The 24,112-nt window shown below is 42.6% G+C and overlaps 1 protein-coding gene across 1 annotated transcript in view; it reads left to right on the top strand.

The window, feature by feature from the left end:
• SLC22A7 (solute carrier family 22 member 7) overlaps window positions 1-24,112 on the top strand; it is a 387,518-nt gene that overhangs the window by 261,057 nt on the left and 102,349 nt on the right. The window contains exon 6 of the mRNA XM_053712778.1: window positions 22,247-22,350. Coding sequence (XP_053568753.1) covers window positions 22,247-22,350 — 104 coding nt within the window. The remainder of the gene's footprint in view (window positions 1-22,246; window positions 22,351-24,112) is intronic.

The raw sequence follows: 24,112 nt of genomic DNA on the forward strand, positions 1-24,112 counted from the left end.
ATGTCGGGGGCAACAGATTAGGGGTGTTTATACGTGGGGTTTATGTTAGGGTGTTAAGTTTAAAGGTAACTTTTTATTTCCCCATAGACATCAATGGGTCTGCTTTACGGAGCTTTTGTTTCCGCGATGGCAGGTGTTAGGCTTTTTTTTTGCCGGCTCTCCCCATTGATGTCTATACGAGCACGTCAAAACACCGCTTGTATTTGGGTGAGGTATGGAGCTCAACACAACCATATCGCCTGCACAAGGTGTGTTTTTTAAAACCTGTAATACCAGCGCTATGAAAGGTGAGCGGTTAATATAACGTACAAGTAACTAGCGAGCAGCCATAACGCAAAACTCTTAATCTGGCTGTTAGCCTCTTGTGAAGTTTCTAGAGTGATTGTTTCGTAGAGTGATTGTTTTCGAGTTTAATTTTAGCCGAATAAATTAACCTTGCAGAGAGACCCAGATTAATCAGAATAGAACAGTATGGTGCCATTTCTTTACGTTTTGCTGCTGTCTAGGATGAGAAGTCTTGAAATAACAATATTTTATTGTGTTCAATTTCTACATTTTGAATTTTCCTATACGCTCTTAGAATATTAACTTTGTCCTGAAAATTCAGCTATTTAATCATGATTGGTCTTTTTTGTGTGGTGTTTTCTGGCAGATTTCTCTGCCTATCCTATGCGCTCTTTATACACAGATAGTATGATCCTGTAAATTAATACCAAGTAATTGGGGAAGCATTATCGCAGCAAAGTATACTAGATCCTGATAACTGGGGCTCTCTGGTAAACCCACTACCTTTAAATTATGCCGGCGTGACCTGTCCTCTAGGTTTTCTAGTTTGTTACTAAGTTAACGTATTTTGTTTGTGTGTTCCTGAGTAATTTGTTCTTGTTTAATCGAAGAGTCCTCAATGTCCGAGATTCTAGTCTCCCCCTCTGATAGTCTAGAGGTGAAGCTTTTCATATCTGCGAAGAGTGAGGACAACTCGTTTTTAATTTGAACAAATTGAGGTAATAGTGTCTGTGCTACTTGTTTAGAAATCTCAGCAATGTCAGATTTATTAATATTTACACTATTCACCTCCATTCTAAGGTCTGAGTTAGCTTCAAGACTATTGCTTTTTGCTTTAGGTGAGAAATATTTATTTATATATAGTGAGAAAAAAGAGTTACGTCTATTAGTTCAGGATTGTGAGAAAGGGTAAAAGAGGAGAAAAAAAAGGGGGGTGTTGTTAATGAGCAAACTTATATTATATGGGGAGTTAATCCCTATGTGAAAGCAAAAACCAGCACTTAAAATTTATAACCATATCTATAAGCAGGGGAAGATAAGAATTTCCGATAATAGGGCCCAGCATGTCTCAGCGGTTTTTTACATTTATAAATGGTATACTCCTTTAATGGAAGGAAGAGATCAAAGACAAAACAATCAACTTAAAAGGTGTAGCCTTATCAGTTATTTCTGCACTTTCATTTCTCTTAAGGTAATCAGAACAGAAGATGAGAAAATATTACAATAAATCTAGATATATTAAAGTCATAAAATTAGTAAAAAATAGACCAACAGACTATCTGAGTGAGAGTTTAATCACTCCAGCTTATACCCTCCTACACTGTATACCCAGCTTGTACCCTCCTACACTGTATACCCAGCTTATACCCTCCTACACTGTATACCCAGCTTATACCCTCCTACACTGTATACCCAGCTTATACCCTCCTACACTGTATACCCAGCTTATACCCTCCTACACTGTATACCCAGTTTATACCCTCCTACACTGTATACCCAGCTTATACCCTCCTACACTGTATACCCAGCTTATACCCTCCTACACTGTATACCCAGCTTATACCCTCCTACACTGTATATCCAGCTTATACCCTCCTACCGTCCTACACTGTACCTAATATTAATCCTTTAGTAGAAAGAGATAAATGTGTAGAAGCGAAATAAATAACTTATAAGGTATAGCCTGATGGTTATTGCTGCGTCTTCCTTTAACTATATTAGTCAAGACGTAGATAAAAGGAATGATGAGTCTAAATACATTTACACTCCACACATTAGTAAATATCAGACAAAAAACTGTTTAAGTGGGAGAATAATTATTCCGACATATGTCTTATTAAATATAGCAAACATATTTCTTAGCAGTTCCGTCTATAATTATTGTAGCCTATGACTCGATATATACATTTTAACGTATAGCTTTGAGCAATGCCAAAATCTTCACTCCATCACACTTTGTAGAGTTAATGTAGCAATGTATCTTATCCCCTTTCTCTCTTCTTACCTTCACCCTGATACTCAAGTATTGTCCAGGGATACTCGTTCTTTCCGTAGAGAATACCAAGAAGACCAGCCTGCAGGGGTGTTGCAATCTCTTCTATTGGTATAACCGGCTTGTAGTAGCCTAGACCTGGATTCAGGTGCACTTCCTTGATCAGGTCTTCCCCAGGAACGCTCCACTTCCCCCTGAAGTGGCTTTACGTCCCGAGCCGTACGATCTATGCAGCTTCCAGTAGGCTCTTAAGTTAGCCCCTAGGTCCTCAATAAGGTCTCTTGGCAAATGGCCGCAGCATGCTATACAAAACAAGGGGTCATCTATGAGTGTGCCTGTGTAACAAACACTGGCTTAAGATCTAACACAAATGGCCGCAGCATTCCGACCTCTAGCTGTAAGGAGACTTCCACACGCCAGCATCTGTTCAATACAGATGCCCTGCAATCTCCGGGGAGAGGGGAGAGGGGGAGAGGGAGACAGGGGAGAGGGAGACAGGGGAGAGGGAGACAGGGGAGAGGGAGACAGGGGAGAGGGAGAGAGGGAGACAGGGGAGAGGGAGACAGGGGAGAGGGAGACAGGGGAGAGGGAGACAGGGGAGAGGGTGAGAGGGGAGAGGGAGACAGGGGAGAGGGAGACAGGGGAGAGGGAGACAGGGGAGAGGGAGACAGGGGAGAGGGAGAGAGGGGAGAGGGAGACAGGGGAGAGGGAGACAGGCAGGGGAGAGGGAGACAGGGGAGAGGGAGACAGGGGAGAGGGAGACAGGGGAGAGGGAGACAGGGGAGAGGGAGATAGGGAGACAGGGGAGAGGGGAGAGGGAGAGAGGGGAGAGGGAGAGAGGAGAGAGGGGAGAGGGATAGAGGGGAGAGGGAGAGAGGGGAGAGGGAGAGAGGGAGAGAGGGGAGAGGGAGACAGGGGAGAGGGAGACAGGGGAGAGGGAGAGAGGGGAGAGGGAGAGAGGGAGAGAGGGGAGAGGGAGAGAGGGGAGAGGGAGAGAGGGGAGAGAGGGGAGAGGGAGACAGGGGAGAGGGAGACAGGGGAGAGGGAGAGAGGGGAGAGGGAGACAGGGGAGAGGGAGACAGGGGAGAGGGAGACAGGGGGACAAGGGAGAGGGAGAGAGAGACAGGGGAGGGGGAGAGGGAGACAGGGGAGAGGGAGACAGGGGAGAGGGAGACAGGGGAGAGGGAGACAGGGGAGAGGGAGACAGGGGAGAGGGTGAGAGAGACAGGGGAGAGGGAGACAGGGGAGAGGGAGAGAGAGACAGGGGAGAGGGAGACAGGGGAGAGGGTGAGAGAGACAGGGGAGAGGGAGACAGGGGAGAGGGTGAGAGAGACAGGGGAGAGGGAGACAGGGGAGAGGGTGAGAGAGACAGGGGGGGAGAGAGAGAGACAGGGGGGGGAGAGAGAGAGACACACGGGTGTCCTTTTTCAATGGGACTTCCACAGCACCGGTATTACGAGTTTGCCTGGCAGGCCAAAAAGTGAGCGGTACAGCCTATGAGGCCTATTTATCAAGCCGTCAACCGCAAATACGCTGGAATTCCGCAGCGTAATTGTTGCGTGATGGCCAAAAAGGCCTCTACAACACCTGTAATACCAGCGGTAGTGAAAAAGAGCCATAACAATGCTTTTTCACTCATAATGCACAACTCGTAATCTAGCTGTCTGTTTGCAAATGATACCTACTTTATAATAGGAATTCACAGAAAGATGGCGGCACTGTCTCCTTTCTGGATTTTTGCTATATGTAAAAAAAAATATCCTTAAGGATTCCTCCTGAATATCTTAAATTAAAGGAACCTCAATGAAAAAATAGCCAACATAGTGCAATACGGTCAAACTGTTAAAATGCAATAAACTCGCAAGAGGATGTGTCAAAGATGCGCCTTTATTCAAGAATAGCTGGAATCTTTTTTTAACTTGCAAAGAACTCCAGTTTTATAAAATAGCATTAACAGCACATCACAAAAATACTCTTTATTTAGTGCATTTTTCCCAGGTTGACTGTAGTGCGCCATGTTGGCTATTTTCTCGTTGAGGTTCATGTGACTGAAGATCCAGAAAGGAGACAACGTCGCCATCTTTCTGCAAATTCTGATTGTAAACTGTAAAGGAGACAATGGCTGCATCCACCTGGAGCAAAAACGTAAGGAAAGTTATTCTATTTCATTTTATTTTGTTTAATTTTCTTTAGTTATTTCAGCCTACTGTTAATTGTATCTGTATCTTATAAATTGTCTGATAGTTTGCAATAGAGTTGATGTGTGGATCAAGTTAGAAGTGATCTAAAAACTGCAGGACTGGATGGATGACTGGATCTAAGATGACTCCATTACTATACTGTTAATACTATTATATCTCACCATATTGTGCTCTGCTGAATGATCTAAACCCCCTTCAGTAGGCAGAGGATCCTATAGTCTTATTATTCTCACTGTAAAGATGACTCTGCTGCAGGTGAAATCTCTGTTCCTCTAATTGGATGCTCTTTTGTTCTGTTCTACTGATGTCAGCTGATAAGCGCTTATACGGGCGCTGTATATATTCCTATAAAGTAATTATATCCCCTCTGAGATGCCTCGTTTCCACTGTGAACTGTAATATTTCCAGCATTTCTTCTATTCATTTTTTCATCTTTTTCTGCACTTTTCCATTTGCATAACCAGAGATTTTTTTTAGCATTTTTGCTATCACTCCATTTAAACAGAAATAGAGCCTTGGTTTATTTTTTATTTACCTATTAAACTATATAAAACATTTTTTCAGTAGACAACCCAAAGTATTGATCTAGGCCTATTTTGATATATTTCATGCCACCATTTTACCGCCAAATGCAATCAAATAAAAAATCATTAACTTTTTCACAAACGTTGGGTTGTGCAGTCATGATGCAAATGATTGTAAAAAACTTCTCTGGGATCCCGTTTGTTCAGAAATAGCAGACGTACATGGCTTTAGGGTTTATTTGTTAGGTAATAAGGGTAATATTATAGTAATATAGGTATTACACCTCCCACTGCTCTCATTCCTCTCAAACAGCTCTCCCCCAAACACACTCACCTCTGCCATCTAGGGTTGTTATCATATTAAAGAAACCCTTCATGTAAATGATTTTCACTGAACATTTGTGGTTTATTAAATCATTGAAAAAAAAAAAAAGCTGTGAATATTTTGCATTACTATTTAAAAATATATTTGTGTTCAGTTCAGAAACATGCTGTTCTTTATTGTAATCTATTTTGAAACACAGCAATTTTATATGTAAATACAGTATGTGTGTGTATATAGAGTATAATTGGTTACAGTGAGCACCTACATCTGTATTTGGTAAGTGGCACTATTCAATCTCACAGTCTATTCCCTTGGCTGGGCACTATTCTAATTTCTTGCTGGCTCAGCACAGCGGTCACGACACTCACTCTGGCCGCACTACTAGCATAGACTGTCTGAGCGGGTCTTCTTGCTTTCGTGATGTCACGCGCGTGATCACGTGACTTCCGACAGTCTTACACACACTCACAGGCAGATGGCAGCACGGCAAATGGACCTGAACGCAACTCCACAATGACAGTCACTGTCCGCACACATCAGGATCGGATCCGATCAGCTGAGCGGAGCCTAAGTGAGAGTGGAGACAGGCTGCAGGTGGCTGCCACTGGGCTTGAGTAATCAGTGGTGCTGAGTAGGTAGGGACTGGCCTGGATGCAGCTTGGACTCAACAGTCGCGGTCGAAAGCATCATAGTAAAAAAAAAAAATTCAAATAAACTTACCGGGCAGTAGCCTGAAATACCAGACAGTCCGGTCTAATAACTGACACCTGGTAACCCTCCCCTCTAGTCTAACTAATTCCTACTATTCTATGTCTCCTTCCTTCTAGTCTAACTAGTTCCTACTATTCTATGTCTCCTCCTCTCTAGTCTTACTAGTTCCTACTATTCTATGTGTCCTCCTCTCTTGTCTTACTAATTGCTACTATTCTATGTCTCCTCCTCTTTAGTCTTACTAGTTCCTACTATTCTATGTCCCCTCCTCTCTAATCTTACTAGTTGCTACTATTCTATGTCTCCTCCTCTTTAGTCTTACTAGTTGCTACTATTCTATGTCTCCTCCTCTTTAGTCTTACTAGTTGCTACTATTCTATGTCTCCTCCTCTTTAGTCTTACTAGTTGCTACTGTTCTATGTCCCCTCCCCTCTAGTCTAACTAGTTGCTACTATTCTATGTCTCCTCCTCTCTAATCTTACTAGTTGCTACTATTCTATGTCTCCTCCTCTTTAGTCTTACTAGTTGCTACTATTCTATGTCTCCTCCTCTTTAGTCTTACTAGTTGCTACTATTCTATGTCTCCTCCTCTTTAGTCTTACTAGTTGCTACTGTTCTATGTCCCCTCCCCTCTAGTCTAACTAGTTGCTACTATTCTATGTCTCCTCCTCTCTAATCTTACTAGTTGCTACTATTCTATGTCTCCTCCTCTCTAGTCTTACTAGTTCCTACTATTATATGTCCCCTCCCCTCTAGTCTAACTAGTTCCTACTATTCTATGTCTCCTTCCTTCTAGTCTAATTAGTTCCTACTATTCTATGTCTCCTTCCTTCTAGTCTAACTAGTTCCTACTATTCTATGTCTCCTTCCTTCTAGTCTAACTAGTTCCTACTATTCTATGTCTCCTCCTCTCTAGTCTAACTAGTTCCTACTATTCTATGTCTCCTCCTCTCTAGTTTTACTAGTTCCTACTATTCTATGTCTCCTCCTCTTTAGTCTTAATAGTTCCTACTATTCTATCTCTCCTCCTCTTTAGTCTTACTAGTTGCTACTATTCTATGTCCCCTCCCCTCAAGTCTAACTAGTTCCTACTATTCTATGTATCCTCCTCTCTAGTCTTACTAGTTCCTACTATTCTATGTCTCCTCCTCTCTAGTCTTACTAGTTCCTACTATTCTATGTCTCCTCCTCTCTAGTCTTACTAGTTCCTACTATTCTATGTCTCCTCCTCTTTAGTCTTACTAGTTCCTACTATTCTATGTCTCCTCCTCTATAGTCTAACTAGTTCCTACTATTCTATGTTCCCACCCCTCTAGTCTAACTAGTTCCTACTATTCTATGTACATTCCCCTCTAGTCTAACTAGTTCCTGCTATTCTATGTACATTCCCCTCTAGTCTAACTAGTTCCTACTATTCTATGTACATTCCCCTCTAGTCTAACTAGTTCCTACTATTCTATGTACATTCCCCTCTAGTCTAACTAGTTCCTACTATTCTATGTCCATTCCCCTCTAGTCTAACTAGTGCCTACTATTCTATGATCCCTCCACTCTAGTCTAACTAGTTCCTGCTACTCTATGTCCCTCTCCCCTTTAGTCTAATTAGTTTGTACTATTCTATGTCTCATCCCCTCTAGTCTAACTAGTTCCTACTATTCTATGTCCCCTCCTCTCTAATCTAACTAGTCCCTGCTATTCTATGTCTCATCCCCTCTAGTCTAACTAGTTCCTACTATTCTATGTCTATTCTAGTCTAACTAGTTCCTCCTATTCTATGTCTCCTCCCTTTTAGTCTAACTAGTTCCTACTATTCTATGTCCCCTCCTCTCTAGTCTAACTAGTTCATGCTATTCTCTGTCCCCTCCTCGCTAGTCTAACTAGTTCATGCTATTATCTGTCCCCTCCTCGCTAGTCTAACTAGTTCATGCTATTCTCCTGCTATTCTCCTGCCCTCTAGTCTAACTAGTTCCTATGTCTCCTCCTCTCTAGTCTAACTAGTTCTTACTATTCTATGTCTATTCTAGTCTAACTATTTCCTACTATCCTATGTCCCCTCCCCTTTAGTCTAATTAGTCCGTACTATTCTATGTCCCCTCCCCTCTAGTCTAACTAGTTCCTGCTACTCTATGTCCCCTCCCCTTTAGTCTAATTAGTCCGTACTATTCTATGTCCCCTCCCCTCTAGTCTAACTATTTCCTGCTACTCTATGTCCCTCTCCCCTTTAGTCTAATTAGTCCGTACTATTCTATGTCCCCTCCCCTCTAGTCTAACTAGTTCCTGCTACTCTATGTCCCTCTCCCCTTTAGTCTAATTAGTCTGTACTATTCTATGTCCCCTCCCCTCTAGTCTAACTAGTTCCTGCTATTCTATGTCCCCTCCTCTCTAGTCTAATTAGTCACTGTTATTCTATGTCCCCTCCTCTCTAGTCTAATTAGTCACTGTTATTCTATGTCCCCTCCTCTCTAGTCTAATTAGTCTCTGCTATTCTATGTCCCCTCCTCTCTAGTCTAATTAGTCCCTGTTATTCTATGTCCCCTCCTCTCTAGTCTAATTAGTCCCTGTTATTCTATGTCCCCTCCTCTCTAGTCTAATTAGTCTCTGATATTCTATGTCCCCTCCTCTCTAGTCTAATTAGTCCCTGTTATTCTATGTCCCCTCCTCTCTAGTCTAATTAGTCCCTGCTATTCTATGTCCCCTCCTCTCTAGTCTAATTAGTCCCTGTTATTCTATGTCCCCTCCTCTCTAGTCTAATTAGTCCCTGCTATTCTATGTCCCCTCCTCTCTAGTCTAATTAGTCCCTGTTATTCTATGTCCCCTCCTCTCTAGTCTAATTAGTCCCTGTTATTCTATGTCCCCTCCTCTCTAGTCTAATTAGTCCCTGCTATTCTATGTCCCCTCCTCTCTAGTCTAATTAGTCCCTGTTATTCTATGTCCCCTCCTCTCTAGTCTAATTAGTCCCTGTTATTCTATGTCCCCTCCTCTCTAGTCTAATTAGTCTCTGCTATTCTATGTCCCCTCCTCTCTAGTCTAATTAGTCCGTACTATTCGATGTCCCCTCCTCTCTAGTCTAATTAGTCTCTGCTATTCTATGTCCCCTCCTCTCTAGTCTAATTAGTCCCTGTTATTCTATGTCCCCTCCTCTCTAGTCTAATTAGTCTCTGCTATTCTATGTCCCCTCCTCTCTAGTCTAATTAGCCCCTGTTATTCTATGTCCCCTCCTCTCTAGTCTAATTAGTCCCTGCTATTCTATGTCCCCTCCTCTCTAGTCTAATTAGTCTCTGCTATTCTATGTCCCCTCCTCTCTAGTCTAATTAGTCCCTGCTATTCTATGTCCCCTCCTCTCTAGTCTAATTAGTCCCTGCTATTCTATGTCCCCTCCTCTCTAGTCTAATTAGTCCCTGTTATTCTATGTCCCCTCCTCTCTAGTCTAATTAGTCCCTGCTATTCTATGTCCCCTCCTCTCTAGTTTAATTAGTCCCTGTTATTCTATGTCCCCTCCTCTCTAGTCTAATTAGTCCTTGCTATTCTATGTCCCCTCCTCTCTAGTCTAATTAGTCCCCGTTATTCTATGTCCCCTCCTCTCTAGTCTAATTAGTCCCTGCTATTCTATGTCCCCTCCTCTCTAGTCTAATTAGTCCCTGCTATTCTATGTCCCCTCCTCTCTAGTCTAATTAGTCCCTGTTATTCTATGTCCCCTCCTCTCTAGTCTAATTAGTCCCTGTTATTCTATGTCCCCTCCTCTCTAGTCTAATTAGCCCCTGCTGTGTTATATCGCAGGAGTTGTTGAATCATAACCCATATTGTTGGGGTGAATACATAATTAACATCTGGTGTGCTGCTGTCATTTGGGAGCTCCCCTTGCAGATTTCCTATTGGGACCTTTTCTATTAAGTGTTACATAGTTATTTGGCTTTACCTCGGATCGTAATTAAATACTGTGAAGCATAACCATTGTGTTCTCTACTGATTTAAATATTTTTCTCCTCTATAGGTTGGGTGCCAGCTAGTGGTATACTGAACACCCTTCCTGGGAGGAAGTTTTTTTTTTTACTTTTCCCCGGAGGGAGTTAATCTTTTCTTCTTCTTTTTGTGTGTATATATATGTATAGATATCTATTGTACCAAATACCATCAGATATATGTAGAAATATGTATTTATGAATAAATAGAACTTATTCTTCTATGTGAAGAACATTGGATTGTGAAATATTCATATTTTCATGTAGGGTTATTGGGAATATGAGATCAGGTTTGCGCAGGAGTAGGGTGTTGGGTTTTTTTCCCAACATAACAAGTTGCTCTTTTGACTTCTATGGGGGAATACGTTATCAAGCTTGCAATAAGCTCAGCTTTTTACACACGTCGGGTTAGCAGGCAAATGAAAACAGATTACTTCCAACTTGTAATATGAGCACTACCCGATGCGCAAAGCACTTCTAACAGAGTTGGCGCTTGAGCAGGAGCTTTAAATATCGCTCCACTTGTAATCTGGCCAAAATAACTGGTCACTTTATTGCCCATGATCACTACAGGACATGTGACAGTAGAACCTAAGTTATGTACGGGATCTAAATTACACAAACTACAAAATTCCCATCTACGCATCAAAACAAAATCAAATAGCACACTGACCACAGTCCACTCTTTCAAATACCTGGGTATGTTGTTAGACCCCAATCTATCTTTTGGCCTCCACATAAAAAACTTGCATCTAAACTTTATCCAAAACTAGGTGCCCTGTACAGAAACAAATCCTGCCTCAGCCCTACAGTAAAGGAAAAGATTGTACAGCAAATGCTGATGCCTGTCATGGATTATGGGGATGTAGTATATGCACATGCACCGCAAACTCACCTTAATAAACGGCTAGATTACGAGTTTTGCGGTAAGAGCGGCTCGGTGCTAACTTGCAAGTTATTTCCACCGCTCACCTTCTTATAGCGCTGCTATTACATGTTTTCATAAATAGCAGGCAATATAGCAGCGTTGAGCAAAATTGAGCTCCATACCGCACTCAAATACCAGCGCTGCGGTGAGCTGGTTTTACGTGCTCGTGCACGATTTCCCCATAGACATCAATAGGGAGAGCCGGCTAAAAAAAGCCTAACACCTGCAATAAAGGAGCGTAAAGCTCCGTAACACAGCCCCATTGATTCCTATGGAGAAACAAATGTTATGTTTACACCTAACACCCTAACATAAACCCTGAGCCTAAACACCCCTAATCTGCCGCCCCCAACATCGCCGACACCTACATTACACTTATTAACCCCTAATCTACCGCCCGACATCGCCGCCACCTACCTACATTTATTAACCCCTAATCTGCCGCCCCCAGCACCGCCGACACCTACCTACATTTATTAACCCCTAATCTGCTGCCCCAATGCCGCCACCTACCTACATTTATTAATCGCTAATCTGCCACCCCTAACATCGCCCCCACTATACTAAAGTTATAAACCCCTAAACCTAACCCTAAGTGTAACCCTAACCTTAACACACACTAACTTTTAATATAATTAAAATAAATCTAAATAAAAATTACTATCATTAAATAATTCCTATTTAAAACTAAATACTTACCTGTAAAATAAACCCTAAGCTAGCTACAATATAACTAATAGTTACATTGTAGCTAGCTTAGGGTTTATTTTTATTTTACAGGCAAGTTTGTATTTATTTTATCTAGGTAGAATAGTTATTAAATAGTTATGAACTATTTACTAACTACCTAGCTAAAATAAATACAAACTTACCTGTAAAATAAAACCTAACCTGAGTTACACTAACACCCAACCTTACACTACAATTAAATATATTACATTAATTAAATACAATTACCTAAATTAAAAAAACAAACACTAAATTGCACAAAATAAAAAAGAAATTATCAAATATTTAAACTAATTACACTTAATCTAATAGCCCTATCAAAATAAAAAAGCCACCCAAAATAAAAAAAAACCCTAGCCTAAACTAAACTGCAAATAGCCCTTAAAAGGGCCTTTTGCGGGGCATTGCCCCAAAGAAATCAGCTCTTTTACCTGTAAAAAAAATACAAACAACCCCCAACAATAAAACCCACCACCCACACAACCAACCCCCAAATAAAATCCTATCTAAAAAACCTTAGCTCCCCATTGCCCTGAAAAGGGCATTTGTATGGGGATTGCCCTTTAAAGGGCATTTAGCTCTTTTTCAGCCCAAACCCTAAGCTAAAAATTAAATAGCCAATAGAATGCAAGCTCAATCCTATTGGCTGATTGGATCAGCCAATAGGATTTTTTTCACCTTTAATTCCGATTGGCTGATAGAATTCTATCAGCCATTCGGAATTCAAGGCACGCTATCTTGGATGACGTCTCTTAAAGGAACCTTCATTCTTCGTTAGCCGTCGTCAGAAGAGGATGCTCTGCGCCAGATGACTTGAAGATGGAGCCGCTCCGCGCCGGATGGATGAAGATAGAAGATACTGGCCCATATTTATCAAGCTCCGTATGTAGCTTGAAGGGCCGTGTTTCTAGCGAGTCTTCAGACTCACCAGAAACACAAGTTATGAAGCAGCAGTCACAAAGACCGCTGCTCCATAACCTGTCCGCCTGCTCTGACCAGGCGGACAGACATCACCGGAAATCAACCTGATTGAGTACAATCGGGTTGATTGACACCCCCCTGCTGGTGGCCCATTGGCAGCGAGTCTGCAGGGGGCGGCGTTGCACCAGCAGCTCTTGTGAGCTGCTGGTGCAATGCTGAATATGGCGAGCGTATTGATCGCCTTATTCAGCGAGGTCTGGCAGACCTGATCCGCAGTGTCGGATCAGGTCCGCCAGACCTTGATAAATAGAGGCCACTGTCTGGATGAAGACTTCTGCCGACTTGGATGAAGACTTCGGCCCGCTTGGATGAAGACTTCTGCTGGCTTTGCTGAGGACTTCTGCCGCTTCGTTGAGGATGGATGTCCGGTCTTCAAAAACTGTAAGCGGATCTTCGGGGGTTAGTGTTAGGTTTTATTGGGTGGGTTTTATTTTTAGCTTAGGTTTTGGGCAGAAAAATAGCTAAATGCCCTTTTAAGGGCATTGCCCATACAAATGCCCTTTTAAGGGCAATGCCCATACAAATGCCCTTTTCAGGGCAATGGGGAGCTTAGGTTTTTTAGTTAGGATTTTATTTTGGGGGTTGGTTGTGTGGGTTGTGGGTTTTACTGTTGGGGGGTTGTTTGTATTATTTACAGGTAAAAGAGCTGATTTCTTTGGGGGCAATGCCCCACAAAAGGCCCCTTTGAGGGCCATTGGTAGTTTATTGTAGGCTAGGGTTTTTTTTATTTTGGGGGGGCTTTTTTATTTTGATAGGGCTATTATATTAAGTGTATATAATTTCTTTTATATTTTGTGTAATTTAATGATAGTAATTTTTATTTAGATTTATTGTAATTATATTAAAGTTAGTGGGGATTAGTGTTAGGGTTAGGATAAGGGGTTAATAACTTTAGTATAGTGGCAGCGATGTTAGGGACAGCAGATTAGGGGTTAATAATATTTAACTAGTGTTTACGATGCAGGAGTTTAGGTGTTAATATGTTTATTATAGTGGCGGCGATGTCCGGAGCGGCAGATTAGGGGTGTCAGGGTGCCAGGAATCAGACTGAGACGAGAAGTGCAAAAATAATCACACCTTTATTAATAGCAAAAAATAATAAAAACTGCACAAGTCAAATAACAAGCCAGGAATCAAAACCAGAGCTACTAGTCAGACGAGCTGAGTCAGGAGCCAAAGCGAAAAGTCAGATGAGCCGGAATCAGGGACAAGGAAAATAGCAGAGTCAGGAACAAGCCAGGGATCAGGAACCAGGAAGGACTTCAGGCATCCAGGTAATACACAGGAACTCTCACAAACAGGTCTTAAAACAACACAAAGGCAAAGCATACTGAACAGAGGCCCTTTAAATAATAAGTGATGACATCACAATTCTGAGACTGCATCCTGTCTCACATGGATGATGCACACCAGTCTGGCCATAAAAGGAAGTGTAGGAAATGAGCAGCATCCCCCACAATGCACCATAGTCAGGAAGAGAAGTGAGTAAAATGGCTGCCAGCAGCACATGGCAAACACAACAGGGAAAAAACCCTGACAGTACCCTCCCCACAATGACCCCTCCCCCGAGGGAGGACAAAAGGCTTATTGGGGAAACGGGCATGGAAGGCACGGAGGAGAGCTGGAGCATGAACATCAGAGGAGGAAACCCAAGAACGCTCCTCAGGACCGTAGCCCCTTCAATGAACCAAATAATGTACACGGCCCCTGGACATAAGAGAGTCAATAATGCTACTGACCTCATAACCCTCATGGTTGTCAACAAAGATAGGACGGAGACGAGGCAACACAGTGGTAAACCGATTACAAACCAATGAAAAACATTGGAGATGCGCATAGCAGGAGGAAGGTCAAGAGCGTAGGCCACAGGATTAACCCGTCGGAGTATTCGAAAAGGACCAACATAACAGGGAGCCAATTTATTGGAAGGCACACGAAGGTTCAAGTTGCGGGAGGACAGCCAAACTCTTTCTCCAACCTGGTAGGAAGGTGCAGGCAGGCGCCTACGATCAGCCTGGAACTTTTGGCGCTGCATAGAACGATGAAGGCAATCCTGAATCTGCACCCACGTGGAACAGAGTAACCGGAGATGCTCCTCCAAAGCCGGAATACCTTGAGACATGAATGAATCAGGCAACAAGGATGGTTGAAACACATAATTCGTCATGAACGGGGATATCTTGGAGGAAGCATTAATAGAACTATTACAAGCAAACTCTAAAAAACAGAGGAGAGGAGCGCAGACTCAAATGCAGGGTATAACAAAGTTTAATATATGTCACACAGACAAATGGCAACTCACAGGATGTCAAAGTTAAAACAGCATATCGTGTATCAAAAACACAAAATTACTTATCCCCTCGGCGTGTATGTCACCAGGACGGCTCCAAACAGACAAAGGTGCTGCTGTGTTCTTCCACAAATACCAGAACCAGGCTGGTAATAGATCGATTTGAAAGTCCGTGCCCCGGATATGGTGTACAATACAGTCTTGCACTAAGAGGGTGGTAAACTAACACTTACATGAATATAAGAACCAAATGATAAGTCGGATTCAAGAGGAGATCCTAGGCACACAAACCACAGAGCTCCTAGCTGCCGACCCGGAACTAGGGCGGCCTCACAGGATTGATAGGCTGAAAAAAGGTGGCGGGCTCTACGCGTTTTGTCCCAGTGACGTAGGGACTTTCTCAAGAGTGATAAACTCGGATGCGGCAATGCTCTTTAAAGGAGGTGTATAATAACACGCCCACAAATACCACCAATGTGGGGATGTTCTAAATGACTACTAGTAACGTCAGAGGATAGCATAATCCGAGTATCAAAACATAACACATGATTTCATAAATTTTACATTGTACAAAGTTATAAAAACCAAGGCAAAGACAATACAAGCAAAATATTAAACTCATAAGATGCAAACAAAAATTTCATAATTATATACAGAGCGAATAATTTTATATACAATCATTCCGTTAAAAAGTGAATCATGTCCTAAGCAATCAATAAGATACCAACATGATACATATTCTAAGAACTTGCAACCTTCACAATGAAATAAAAATCCCAATATAAAAATCAATAGATGAGACACACTGACTAATAAAATACATATAAAGTTCAAAAATGCATATAAATACTAAAAACTTATCTATTTCATGAATATTACTAAAAACATCTTATACACATAATTGATAAAAAGGGGAAAAGCTAGCTGTTTGTTAATTACATGTCAAAGAAAAATAAGATAAAAAATCAGATATTTTGGAAGATAATTCTCGCTAAAAAGACTATAGAAATGCTTGAAGATTGATCTCTATATTTAACCCATTGGGTTCCAAACAGTTAAGAGTCCTAATCCAGAATGTTTCTCTCCTTCTAAGCCTCAACAATCTATTCGTGTCCCACACACATGGTTTAACCCATTCTACAATTTTAACAGTAAGGTCAGAAGGATTTTGGTCATGGTGAGTCTTAAAGTGACGGGAAATACTATGATTATCGAAACCTGATTCTATATTTTTCACATGCTCCCTTATCCTATATTTGATTTTTTCGCTTTGTGCGCCCAATATAGATTAACCCACCTCCCCGCATTGGTGGTATTTGTGGGCGTGTTATTATACACCTCCTTTAAAGAGCATTGCAGCATCCGAGTTTATCACTCTTGAGAAAGTCCCTACGTCACTGGGACAAAACACGTAGAGCCCGCCAATCGATCCTGTGAGGCCGCCCTAGTTCCGGGTCTGCAGCTAGGAACTCTGTGGTTTGTGTGCCTAGGATCTCCTATTGAATCCAACTTATCGTTTGGTTCTTATATTCATGTAAGTGTTAGTTTACCACCCTCTTAGTGCAAGACTGTATTGTACACCATATCCGGGACACAGACTTTCAAATCAATCTATTACCAGCCTGGTTCTGGTATTTGTGGAAGAACACAGCAGCACCTTTGTCTGTTTGGAGCCGTCCTGGTGACATACACGCCGAGGGGATAAGTAATTTTGTGTTTTTGATACACGATATGCTGTTTTAACTTTGACATCCTGTGAGTTGCCATTTGTCTGTGTGACATATATTAAACTTTGTTATACCCTGCATTTGAGTCTGCGCTCCTCTCCTCTGTTTTTTAGATTCTCTGCTCACAATCAAGGTCTGTGGATTCACCTGTCTTAGAGGAGCAGCTGGACTCTAGTGCATTTTTTCTATTTGCACATATTGGACTTGAATGTTCATATATATATATTGCACAGTTGTATATTATTTATCATCTGAGTGTTTCTTTTAATCATTACACATACATTCATTTTTTACTTTATTTTAATTTTATTTTTAGTATTTTTAGGATTGGCGCTACTTGTGTGTGTTTTGTCACATCATTCTCTGTTTTTGGTATACAAGCAAACTCTGCCCAAGGTAACAATTCAGACCAATTATTGTGGTGATCTGAGACATAGCAACGGAGCAACTGTTCCAGAGCTTGATTAGACCGTTCCGCAGCCCCATTGGATTGAGGGTGATATGCCGAGGAGAAGGAAAGCTGGATCCCCATTTGAGCACAAAAGGAACGCCAAAATCTGGAGACAAACTGGCTACCCCGGTCCGACACTATCTCCTTGGGTAACCCATGTAAATGGAAGACCTCCCAGGCAAAAATTGAAGCAAGCTCCTGAGTGGTAGGCAGCTTCATCAAGGTATTGCAATGTGACATTTTAGAAAAACGGTCAACCACCATAAGGATAACAGTATTGCCATTGGAAACAGGGAGCTCGACAATGAAGTCCATGGAAAGATGTGTCCAAGGACGCTCACCATTAGCAATAGGTTGAAGAAGACCCACAGGAAGACGTCGAGGAGTCTTATTCTGTGCACAAACTGAGCAGGAGGCAACATATGCAGCAACATCAGAACGAAGACCTGGCCACCAGAATTGTCGAGTGACAGACCAAATCATTTGGTTCTTGCCTGGGTGACCTGCGGCTTTAGGATAGTGGTAAGTGTGCAAAAGTTTAGTTCGAAGATTCTCAGGAACAAAACACTTACCACTAGGTTTCTCAGGAGGTGCATTGGTTTGTGCACCCAGGATCTCCTCCCCCAAGGGAGAAGTCAAATTAGTACGTATGGTAGCAAAAATATGGTCAGGAGGTATTACAGGAGTAGGTACAGACTCCTCCTTGGACAGAGGCGAAAATTGTTGAGAGAGGGCATCAGCCCTAACATTCTTACTACTAGGCAGGTAGGAGACCACATAATTTAACCGAGACAACAATAGCGCCAATCTGGCCTGTCGGAGCGACAAACGTTTTGCTTCAGATAGATAAGTTAAATTCTTGTGGTCAGTAAGAATGAGCACTGGCACGCTAGTACCCTCGAGAAGATGCCTCCATTCCTTAAGTGCCAAAATTATGGCCAGTAATTCCCTGTCACCAATTTCATAATTGCACTCTGCTGGAGACAATTTCTTAGAGAAGAAACCACACGGATGCAAGGAACCGTCAGGCGTAGGACGTTGAGACAAGAGGGCACCTACTCCAGTCTCAGATGCATCGCCCTCAAGAATGAAAGGCAGGGCAGGGTTAGTATGAGCCAGAACTGGAGTGGCAGCAAAGGCAGTCTTAAGACTATCAAAGGCCTTAATGGCAGTAGGTGACCAATGGAGTGGATCATTCTCTTTTCGGGTCATGTATGTGATAGGTTTGACCAAGGAAGAAAAGTTTTTAATAAACTTTCTATAGTAATTGGCGAACCCCAAAAAACATTGAATAGACCGAAGACCAACTGGGCAAGGCCACTGCAGAACTGCAGATAACTTGTCAGGATCCATGGAGAACCCTGCAACGGAGATAACATAACCTAGGAAGGTTACTTGAGTCTGATGGAACTCACATTTCTCGAGTTTACAAAACAGGCCGTTCTCACGTAGTCATCAGAACGATGAGCCTCAAGTGTGGGTGAGTGTATGAGGATGTCGTCTAAGTACACCACAACACACTGTTGCAACATATCTCGTAGGACATCATTAATAAATTCCTGAAAAACAGCAGGAGCATTACATAGGCCAAAGGGCATTACAAGATACTCATAATGTCCCTCCTTAATCCAAACGAGAATGTACGCTCCTCTCAAATCAAGTTTAGTAAAGACCGTAGCTCCCTTGAGGTGGTCAAAGAGTTCAATAATAAGCGGAATAGGTTAAGTATTCTTAATGGTAAGACGATTAAGACCCCTATAATCGATACATGGTCTTAACTCGCCACCCTTTTTCTTCAAAAAGAAGAAGCCAGCCCCTGCAGGAGAGTAGGATTTGCAGATGATCCCCCGCGATAGAGCATCGGAAACATACTCCTCCATAGCATAATTCTCTGCAACAGACAGAGAGTACACAATCGTAAGACCGGTGAGGAGGCAACGTACCGGCATGCACCTTGTCAAACATGTCTAGGAACTCTCGGTACTCCTCTGGTAATTGAGAAACCGAAGAAGTGCACAAGACTTTAACTGGTTTCCAAAGACAAGTGCAAATACATTGCGGGGACCACAACAAAATTTCGGACCTGTGCCAGTCGAGACTGGGATTGTGCTTTTGGAGCCAGGGATAACCCAGAACAACCGGAAAATGCGGAGAGTTTATCACCTGGAACTGGAGGGTTTCAAAATGGAGAACCCCAACAGCCATGGACAATGGAGCAGTTTTGTGAGTAACGAGTGTGGACTGAAGGGGCCTGCCATCAATGGCCTCAATAGCAAGCGGAACGGACCGAGGCAAAACAGGAGTGGAGTGCTTTGATACAAAAGCACTGTCAATTAAATAGCCTGCAGCACCGGAGTCAACAAGAGCCTGAGTGATTATGGAGGAGTCAACCCAGGAAAGGACAACCGTGACCAAAGGTTTCTCCTTAAGCGGTTAAGAGGATAAACCACCGAAGGTCTGCCCCCGACAGGACCTTAGGTGTGAGCATTTTCTGGCCGTGTAGGACAAAACTTCAAAAGGTGGCCCTGTAACCCACAATAGAGGCCCTCCTCCCTCCTCCTAAAGGCCCTCTCCGCCGCATAGAGACGCGTGAATCCCAGCTGCATCGGCTCAGCAGTACCTGGTGACTCTGGACCAGGAGGCATGGGAGGAGAGGGAGGCATGGGTGGGAATGAACACGTAGGAGACAACGGAACAGGAGGCTTCCGCAAGCGCTCCTTGAAAGAGGGCCTCTCTCTGAGTCTGATGTCAATTAGGATAAAAAAAAACACCAATGCCTCGAGATCCTCTGGTAAATCTCTGGCAGCAACTTCATCTTTAATCGCATTAGAGAGCCCATGAAAGAAGGCGGCAACAAGGGCTTCATTGTTCCAACCTACCTCTGCGGCAAGCGTACGGAACTCAATAGCATACTGAGCAACCTATCTTGTACCTTGCTGAATGGACATGAGTCGTTTAGCAGCAGAGGAGGAGCGAGCCGGAACATCAAATATCCTTCGAAAGGAGGCCACAAATTCAGGGTAATTTGACATCACAGGTTTATTAGTCTCCCACAAGGGTTTAGCCCAGACAAGAGCTGTGTCAGAGAGTAACGAGATGAGAAATCCCACCTTAGCTCTGTCAGAGGGAAACGCCTGAGGTAACATCTCAAAGTAAATGCCCACCTGGTTCAAAAACCATCTGCACTGAATAGGATTGCCTCCATATCGCTGAGGTAGAGGTGCAGAACCGGACATGCTCCTGGTAGGCATAGGTGCAGCAACGGAAACAGGAGCAGCCATAACTTGCGGGACACTTTGGTCCAAATGTGCAGTGCGAGTCAGCAGGGTTTGCAGGGCTAGTGCAAATTGATCCAAGCGCTGATCCTGTACATCCATCCTGGAAATTATGGCAGGTAAAGGTGGATTATTAGCACCATCAGGATTCATGGCCTTTGCGTAATGTCAGGGTGCCAGGAATCAGACTGAGACGAGAAGTGCAAAAATAATCACACCTTTATTAATAGCAAAAATAATAAAAATTCCACAAGTCAAATAACAAGCCAGGAATCAAAACCAGAGCTGATAGTCAGACGAGCCGAGTCAGGAGCCAAAGCGAAAAGTCAGACGAGCCGGAATCAGGAATAAGGAAAACAGCAGAGTCAGGAACAAGCCAGGGATCAGGAACCAGGAAGGACGTCAGGCAGCCAGGTAATACACAGGAACTCTCACAAACAGGTCTGAGACAACACAAAGGCAAAGCATACTGAACAGAGGCCCTTTAAATAATAAGTGATGACATCACAATTCTGAGACTGCATCCTGTCTCACATGGATGATGCACACCAGTCTGGTCATAAAAGGAAATGCAGGAAATGAGCAGCATCCCCCACAATGCACCATAGTCAGGAAGAGAGGTGAGTAAAATGGCTGCCAGCAGCACATGGCAAACACAACATTGAAAAAACCCTGACAAGGGGTTAATAATTTTATTTTAGTGTTTACGTTGTGGGAGGGCCTCGGTTTAGGGGTTAATAGGTAGTTTATGGGTGTTAGTGTACTTTTTAGCACTTTAGTTATGAGTTTTATGTTACGGCTTTGTAACATAAAAGCCATAACTACTGACTTTCAGTTTACGGTATGGATCTTGACGGTATAGGCTGTACCGCTCACTTTTTGGCCGGACAGGCAAACTCGTAATACCGGCGCTATGGAAGTCCCATTGAAAAATGACTTTTTGAAAGCTGCGGTAGTTGCGTTACTTTACGGCCAAAAAAGTGTGCGGTACAGATATACCTGCAAGACTCGTAATACCAGCGGTAGTGAAAAACAGCGATAACACTGCTTTTTCACTCTTACCGCAAAACTCGTAATGTAGCCGAAACTTAATACACAGTATAACTTGTTCTGCCGCTTTGTGCTACAATGTAACTACAGGACCCACCATTGTGACATGCTAAAAGAACTAAACTGGCTGACGCTGGAATCCAGACGCACCCTCCATCTTTCCTGCCTTGTGTTTAAGAGCTTTTCTGGGAAGCTCCCACCCTACCTGAGCAGAATGCTCTCCCCGGCTATTGCCACCTCCTATAACCTCTGATCCAGTACCAGCACATTATTTAGTTTGCCTCGATACAAAAAGAAAGCAGCTCGATCCTCCTTTTCCTACAGAGCACCACAATTATGGAACGACCTCCCGCACACTTTCAAACCTTCCCCAAGCCTAATATCCTTTAAGAGATCCCTCTCTGCATATCGCAAAACAGAATGCACCTGTCATGGTTGATTATATATTTCCTACCTGTTCTATGTAACATTTTTGCATATATTGTGTATTATTATTGTTTTTTTATTTTATTGTACCCTATTGTATCAATGCAATGTTTTGTGGACCCAGGACATACTTGAAAACGATAGAAATCTCAATGTATCCTTCCTGGTTACATGTATTTATAAAATATTTTATGTCTGCTTGCTTATCTAGCTGCCGCCAATGGCTACACTGAGAATTTAGCAAGAATACAAGTAAATTGTTTGCTGTTCCATTAATGTTTATGTTGATCTTATTTATTTTTCTACTAAAGGAGCACTGTTTAATATCCCCAGTAACATAAGAGCTGGTACAGAGATGCTGGAGAGTTAATAATTTCATGTTCATTCTCAGGCTCTGCAGAAGTTGGTCACCGTGGAGAGCAGACGCTACAACTTCTGGGACCTAGTAAAGACTCAAAAGCTGAGAAAGAACACGCTGTGCCTGGGGATCATGTGGTACGTCATCAGATAAAGTACAAGCTGTGGGCTAGATAACAAATGGAGCGGTATTTAGTGCTCCCGCTCAAGCATAAATAGCGCTTGAAGTAATCTTTTTGTGCGCACAGGCTAGCATGCGGATTACAAATTGAAGGTAAAATTTTTGTGCACAAGAGAAACCCAATGCGTGCACAGTAAATATTATTATTATTATAGAATTCTATTATATAAATATAAATATATATATCCCTTTGCAGTGTTCAGTGTTCTCTAAAGAAAACTTAGCAAAACAGGTGGCATTATGAGGTAATTGGTTGACATTACGAAGTAGCCGGGTGGCATTATGAAGTAGCCGGGTGGCATTATGAAGTAACCGAGTGGCATTATGAAGTAGCTGGTGACATTATAAAGAAGTGGGTGGCATTATAAAGTATCCGGGTGGCGTTATGAAGTAGCTGGGTGTCATGAAGTAGCCGGGTGACATTATAAAGTAACCGGGTGACATTATGAAGTAGCTGGGTGACATTATGAAGTAGCTGGGTGACATTATGAAGTAGCTGGGTGGCATTGTGAAGTAGCTGGGTGGCATTATGAAGTAGCTGGGTGGCATTGTGAAGTAGCTGGGTGGCATTATGAAGTAGCTGGGTAACATTATGAAGTAGCTGGGTGGCATTATGAAGTAGCCAGGTGACTTTATGAAGTAATCGAGTGGCATTATAAATTAGCTTGGTGGCATTATGAAGTAGCTTGGTGGCATTATGAAGTAGCTTGGTGGCATTATGAAGTAGCTGGGTAACATTATGAAGTAGCTGGGTAACATTATGAAGTAGCTGGGTGGCATTATGAAGTAGCTGGGTGACATTATGAAGTAGCTGGGTGACATTATGAAGTAGCTGGGTGGCATTGTGAAGTAGCTTGTAACATTATGAAGTAGCCAGGTGACATTATGAAGTAGCTGGGTGACATTATGAAGTAGCTGGTGACATTATGAAGTAGCTGGGTGACATTATGAAGTAGCTGGTGACATTATGAAGTAGCTTGTAACATTATGAAGTAGCCAGGTGGCATTATGAAGTAGCTGGGTGGCATTATGAAGTAGCTGGGTGGCATTATGAAGTAGCTGGGTGACATTATGAAGTAGCTTGGTGGCATTATGAAGTAGCTGGGTGGCATTATGAAGTAGCTGGGTGACATTATGAAGTAGCTGGGTGGCATTATGAAGTAGCTGGGTGACATTATGAAGTAGCTTGGTGGCATTATGAAGTAGCTGGGTGACATTATGAAGTAGCTGGGTGACATTATGAAGTAGCTTGTAACATTATGAAGTAGCTGGGTGACATTATGAAGTAGCTGGGTGACATTATAAAGTAGCTGGGTGACATTATGAAGTAGCTGGGTGGCATTATGAAGTAGCTGGGTGGCATTATGAAGTAGCCAGGTGACATTATGAAGTAGCTGGGTGGCATTATGAAGTAGCTTGTAACATTATGAAGTAGCCAGGTGACATTATGAAGTAGCTGGGTGACATTATGAAGTAGCTTGTAACATTATGAAGTAGCCAGGTGACATTATGAAGTAGCTGGGTGACATTATGAAGTAGCTTGTAACATTATGAAGTAGCCAGGTGACATTATGAAGTAGCTTGTAACATTATGAAGTAGCTGGTGACATTATGAAGTAGCCAGGTGACATTATAAAGTAACCGGGTGACATTATGAAGTAGCTGGGTGGCATTATGAAGTAGCTGGGTGACATTATGAAGTAGCTGGGTGGCATTATG

Source organism: Bombina bombina, chromosome 4, assembly GCF_027579735.1.
Source record: "Bombina bombina isolate aBomBom1 chromosome 4, aBomBom1.pri, whole genome shotgun sequence".
In the NCBI taxonomy this organism is placed as follows: Eukaryota; Metazoa; Chordata; class Amphibia; order Anura; family Bombinatoridae; genus Bombina; species Bombina bombina.